The sequence below is a fragment of the Argiope bruennichi genome, chromosome 6, assembly GCF_947563725.1.
Source record: "Argiope bruennichi chromosome 6, qqArgBrue1.1, whole genome shotgun sequence".
Classification (NCBI taxonomy): Eukaryota; Metazoa; Arthropoda; class Arachnida; order Araneae; family Araneidae; genus Argiope; species Argiope bruennichi.
In genome coordinates this window covers 5,366,280-5,373,008 of record NC_079156.1, presented here as the reverse complement: position 1 = coordinate 5,373,008, position 6,729 = coordinate 5,366,280, and the positions used below count along the sequence as shown (strand labels likewise).

Sequence of the window (6,729 nt, the reverse complement as noted above, 5' to 3'; positions counted from 1 at the left end):
TTTCTATCTGCGTTTGACCCCTCTCCTATGAATTACTCTGTATCTATAACATAGCCAACATTATGGTGGCATTTTGCTACTTTCATCGTACTTTCTCGTATTTTGCTGTTGCATGAAAATACGAAAATATTGTAATCGACAGAAAACTCGAATGCGAGATTTCGACTAATCTCCACATTTTAGACTTAGAATAGGCGATATTACCATGTCACCGCATTCCGATATTTAAAGAATAGTATAATCTCCTGAAGAAGGAACTACAAACTTATTGTGGTAGCAAATTCATCAAGAATAAGAAATCTAAATTGCTGCGTGTAAATACATCGACACTGGATATCAAGGAACAAAATTAAAGTGGCGAGGGAAAAAAAAGATGTCGTGTTTACAATGGGGAAATTGTTGGTCGGAATCAAAACTCTAAGGCACACATGTTTGGAGGAACGGATAAGGGGAAAGCTGATTGGATAACTTAAAACTATTTTTTTTTTCACTTTCTCTTGATGCACCTGCGAATATCCCACATGCCAGTTTGCAGAGAATTATAGTGTTTCGTTACTTTCGCTTATATATAGCACAGAGTCAAAAAATTCGAACTCGAGATTTTGATGAATCTCCTTGTTTTAGATCTCCCAGAGTTAGGAAAACACATTTTTGGGAAATGTGTGTCTATCTATGACAAAAATAACTCAAAAACGCTTTGAGTAGACAGATGATTTCGGTATACATTCTTGACATAAAATTTGTAGATTTCTAGCAAAATTTGAACAAAATACGTCCTGAGGAAGTCTGTCTGTATGTCCGGCTATTCGAATATAATTTAACACGATAATTACAAAACGAAAAAAGCTAAATTGATAAAATTCTGTACATGGCTTTAAAATCTATAGTGTAGGTACTTATCAAATTTTGAGCAAACGTTTCAGGACGTATCAATTAAGAGGTTGGCAATCTGTATTATAAACATGTAAACGCGATGACTTAAATTTAGTATGTGATTTTGTAACTACAAGTGTAGTTCTGTATCAATTTTTCGTTTCAATCAGTTGAGAAAAACTATCTAAAGCACAAATTTGATTTTTGAATATTGTGAACTGCTTGCAAGGGATTAATGTCCAAAAAACCTTTCCAAGAGTCACACGATAGTGTTAGTGAAAATGTTAAATAAAAAGTTTATATAATAATAAGTTTATATTGTGCGTCAATGCCATGCAAGGGTTCTCTGGGATAACACCTTTATTAGAGAGTATATGAGAAAGTTTAGGGGAGGGAGTGATATTTCCCGAACTTTGATTTTGTTGGATAAAGTAAAAAATTGTTCTTTAAAGTTATAAAATGCTTTTTGCATTTCATCCTAGGAATATTAGAGCCATCATGGGTGTTACAACTGTTTGCTCTTTTGTCGCCGAGAAAATTCTGATTATACAAAGTCCTTTATAACTTCATGGGAAAAGCTAGGATTAAAAAATGAAAATAATTTACTGTTTACTGCATTGCGTTTATGAACTTTTTCCTAGAGTTCAAGTATCTTAAAGATAAAGTTGTCAGTAAATAAGTCTTGACAGGCCAATTAAGTTGGAAGGTTTCATTTGCTATTAAATTCTTCTATGTTGAATCATTGCACCAATTTCATGAGTAGAGTTGTTTTTGCTCTCTTGTACACTTCTTCGTAGTATTAAAAGAGTAACACCTTTTTTTCCAGTAAACAATGGGAGAGACTTTTGGTGTTGATGTTTAAAAAAAAGATGAATTATAATAAGAAATATTTATTAATATCCAAACTCAATTAAAATTTAAATTTTATTCGATTTTTACTGATCATTCTTTTATTTAAATTTTGAGATGACAAAAAAAAAAAGTACCAGAAGACATTTCTACCATTCAATGGAAATTAAGCAACCAAAAACGTTCAAATAGCTAGAATATTATAGCTTACACCACACAATATCCTTTCGGTGACGAAGAGAACGGTGCAATATACAATATTCAATTCAAAAAACATCCACTCTATAGTTTACAATAATAAGGCTCTACAAAATACTTAAAATACAATGATGAATACATACAGTGGCTCCCAAAAGTGTTCGTACACTAGAGAAATTTGCAGAAATTGTGTTCTATACTTCTTAATAAAGCATTTTATTAGTTGGGTTTTTTTAATTAGCATCTTTAAATAGTTCTTAATAAAACTGAACAAATATTTTTATAAAAAATCAAGTAGTATTGTTCTAAAAAATAAATAAACAAAAAATGTCACAAAATTAGAACACAAATGTCTTCGTACATCCAAACATTATTTATTTAAATTCATCATAAAAATATCTTTTGCGGCTTATTTTTCTTCTAATTGAAAAATACACTAAAATCGTTTGATTTCAGTATTTAATATCACAATTATTTATTCTATTTACTTTATTCTTAGATATGACGCGCATTCGTAAAGAAACGAGTTTAGACGTACGAAAATTAATTATATTTCATTTTAAAGATGGAAAATCAATTAGAGGCATTGCAACTATAACTAATCTACCTCATTCAACGGTGCAAAGCGTAATAAAACGTTACAGAGACGGAAAAAGGATTGCAAACAAGCCTCGTAATGGTCGCCCTCAAATTCTGTCAGCTAGAAGTCAAAGAAATATTGTGAGTAAATTTCTAAAAAATCCACGTCTGAGTGCAATAAAGTTTACTTCACAATATAATGATTCAAATGGAACTTCTATTTCCTGTGAAACTATTCGTAGAATTCTTCGGAATGCTGGTATACATGGCCGCTCTGCACGAAGAAAATTCTTTGTTAAGTCAGAAGAACAGAATTGCTAGGCTTAAATTTGCCAAATCTATGATAAATCAGCCAGAGAGCTATTGGAATCGTGTCTTATTTGCAGATGATAGTAAGTTTAACATCTTTGGGTCGGATGGGAGAATCATTGTATGGAGAAAAAAAAAAAAAAAAAAAAAAAAAAACGAAGAACTTAATCCCAAGAATTTAGTTGGAACAGTAAAACATGGCGGTGGAGGTGTCATGGTTTGGGGGTGTATGTCAGCAGCTGGAGTAGGCAATTTAGTATTCATTGATGGCATAATGGATCATAGAGTTTATATAAACATTCTCAATAATAATTTAAAAGTGTCAGCACAAAAATTGGGCATTTTAAACAACTTTGTGTGTTACCAAGACAACGATCCTAAGCACACGGCCATGAATGTTCGTCTTTTTTGTCTCTCTCATTACCTTCAAACCCTTAAAACACCAGCTCAATCACCGGATTTAAACCCTATAGAACATATTTGGAAAGAATTAGAGGTGCGAATAAGAAGTCACGACATTAAATCGAAAATTCAACTGAAAGCAGTAATGATCGAAGAATGGAACAAGATCGCTGCAGAAGTAACCGACCGTTTATTTAAATCTATGCCCAAACGTTTAAAAGCTGTTATAAAGAATAAAGGATATCCTACTAAATACTAAACATTTATAAAAATTTAGAAAATTTCATATTTAGTGATGTTTTTTTAAAGTGTATGATCACTTTTGTGTCCTACTTTTGTGTAATTTTATTTATTGTCATTTTTAAAAAAATAATTTGCATCGTAATTAAAATTTATTCTTCACTGCTTTATTAAGAACTGTAAAAATATGCTATGAAAAAATTTTCATGTAAAAATAAGAATATATAATGGTAAATAATGAGGTTTTTAATTGATTCTTGTTGGTGTACGAACACTTTTGGGAGCCACTGTACATAAAATTAAATAACACGCATGTATATACACACATATATAAGCGGTTATCAAAATAATGAAGACACTTGTGAATAAAAGTGACATTTAAGAATACGTTTCGTAAGTATTAACATACATCCTAGCTGCCAATTTTTTTTAAATATGAAAAAGTATATATCGTGGTAGTATGAAATAGTTTTAGTGAAGTTGTACATGTCTTGAATTTTTGTCAAAAGAGTAAAATTTCAGACCTCGCAGTTTTTTTAGAGAGGCCTATTGTAGGAGCCCGATTAGCTGGAACAACTGTGCCTGAAACATCTCAGTTTTTTAGGCGTTTCTAGAGGTACGGTATCTAAAGTCATGACAGCCTACACACAGCGCGGCAAGATAAACTCGGCAAAGCAAAATAGTGGACGGAAGGAGAAACTGAGTGAAAGAGCTCGACGGGTACTGAAGCAAATTGTAATGTCTGAAGAAAAAAAAAAAAAAAAAAAAAAAAAAAAAAACGGCAGCCAAAGTGACCATAGAGCTCAATCAGCACCTGGATTCTCCAGTATTAATAATTTCATTTAAGAGGCATTTTCATAAATATAGCATTCAGGCAGAGCAGCAATTCCTAAGCCACTTGTCACAGATCTTAATGGCAAACGTCATCTACACTGGTGCCATAATTACAAACTGCCATAATTCAACTGATATGTTAAGACGAATCATGTTTCACATTTCCTCCTACAATAGGGAAGATTACAACTAACATAAATACAATTTAATTACAAAAACATGCAACTAACCTAAAAACAATTTAAATCATCCGTTGATAATGGTTGTCATGTCAACAATCAGAACACAATGCGCATGCGTGAATTTTCAACGCCAGTTACGGTAACGCAAATGCGTGAGGTTTTTCTACGCCAGTTGGGGTAACGCTATGCTGATTAGAAATTTTTAATTTCCTTTATTCTGTTTTAATTCAAAAGTACTTAAGAATGAATCTGTAAGATCGATTAATTAATGTTTAATTTTAAATGCATCAAACATTAAGAAAATAAATAGAATCGTTTCAAATAATCAGCGAAAAATCTTAAGCCTAGCCTCATGACTGTTGGGGAAAAAAACTGAAGCCGTACCCATTTGGCGGTGGGGAAAATGAAAGAATTTTTTTGGCGGGAAAGTTAGTTTTTAATTAATAATTAAAATTCTAATTAAAAATTGAAAAAAAGGTTATTCTATCTTTTAAGTTAGATCAAACTGCACACGGTGTGCAAATTTGATTAAAATCTGTTAAGCAGTTTAGGAGTCCATCGCGGACAAACAACGTGACACGTAATTTATATATATTAAGATAAAGCTACTGGCGATGATGAGTTGCGTTACTCACAATCTGTTCCTACATCACTCCCTTGCCAGTAACGAAGTTACGCTAATTAGAAAAAAAAAATGAAAATGACATTTAAATTTAATATGAATATAATGCACTAGAACAACATTTTATGCATCGTCTGTAAAACGCACAGGTCGTTTTATTTTCCTTCCACAACGTGTTTGTGTGGTTAAAGCAGGCAGTTTCTCGTCCTTTATTGAATCACTTAATGCATTCTTATGTTGCATCCTTTCAGTTGAGTCACTTCTTTTGGGTTCACAAGATGCAGGACTGTTAACAGTTGATGGCAATGGAGCATCAGAAGTGTCAAAATGTGTTAACTTATAGGCTGGTTTAATTCGATCAATAAAAATATTTACATGTTCACCTTTGATTAATAACGTGAAAAATTTTTGCGTTCGTTGTAATACTAAAAATGGTCCTTCATATGGCGGTTCTAAGGGTTTTTTTACGCGATCAATCCTAAGAAATACGTGAGTAGCTGTATTTAAATCTTGTGGAACAAAAATGTGTTGTTTGCATTTTTGCTTGGGTATTCTTGGTTTTACTAACTGCATCTGTGTTCGCAGATTATCAACAAAAGAATCTGTAATGGACACAGTTTTCGAATCTTCAAAAAACTCACCAGGTAATTTGATAGATTTACCAAATACCATTTCTGCTATTGTAAAACTACAATCGTCTCAAAGAGAAGCTCGTAAACCCATGAGAACCGTAGGCAACGACTCAGTCCATCGAATACAGTTGTGGCATCTAATGGCTGCTTTTAGCGTGCGATGTAGGCGTTCTATCTTTCCATTGCTTTGGGGATGATAAGACGTCGTATGCCGTAATTTTACACCGCAAATGATTGCTAATTTTCTGAATAATTCTGAAGTAAACTGAGTTCCTCGATCCGTAACCACGAGAGAAGGTACTCCAAATCGTGTTATCCAGCATTCGTAAAACGCTTGGGCAACAACTTCAGCAGTGATCTGCCGTAAAGGAACCACTTCCATCCAAGATGTGTGTCTATCGATGCATGTCAAACAATAGATGTATCCATCCGATGGAGAATACGGCCCAATCAAATCAATATGAATTACACTAAAACGATCATCAGGCGGTTTAAAAGTTCCAAATTCGGATTTTGTATGCCGCGAAATTTTATTTTTTTGGAAATGTAGACGTGCCCGTGTCCAGTTGCGAACTTCCTGTTTCAGTGAAGATTTGGAAATCTCTACCTTCCAAATAATGCTTAAAATGTTTTACGGACAAATAAATAGCCAAAAGTTCACGATCGTACGTCGAATAATTGGTTTGTGCCTCATTTAACTTTTTTGAAAAAAATGCGATAGGTTTCAACCCATCAGGTTCATGTTGTTGCAAAACTGCTCCTATAGCCAAATCCGATGCGTCTGTGTGAAGAGACAGAGGATAATCGGAATTTGGATATGTCAACATTGCAACTTCTGCTATATCCATTTTGCATTTTTCAAATAATTTTACAGTTGCCTCACTCCAAGGCACTTTTCTCTGATCTTTCTTTTTGGCACCTTTTAAAAATTCATGAAGAGGGGCTTGAGTTTCCGCAGCATTTTTTATGTATGGACGATAGAAGTTTAGCATACCCAAAAATGTACGCA

General features: G+C 33.2%; 1 protein-coding gene across 1 annotated transcript; it reads right to left on the bottom strand.

The window, feature by feature from the left end:
* Positions 1–4,440: 4,440 nt before the first annotated feature.
* Positions 4,441–5,760, bottom strand: LOC129971259 (uncharacterized). Its single transcript, XM_056084853.1, has 2 exons — positions 5,236–5,760; positions 4,441–4,452 (listed from the first exon to the last, which is right to left on the bottom strand). Exons 1-2 carry the CDS (start codon positions 5,758–5,760, stop codon positions 4,441–4,443), a joined length of 537 nt encoding a protein of 178 aa, XP_055940828.1.
* Between the last annotated feature and the right edge of the window lie 969 nt (positions 5,761–6,729).

Excerpts from the sequence above, each read along its gene's own strand:
- LOC129971259 (XM_056084853.1), bottom strand. The coding sequence starts at position 5,760 with ATGGTATTTGGTAAATCTATCAAATTACCTGGTGAGTTTTTTGAAGAT.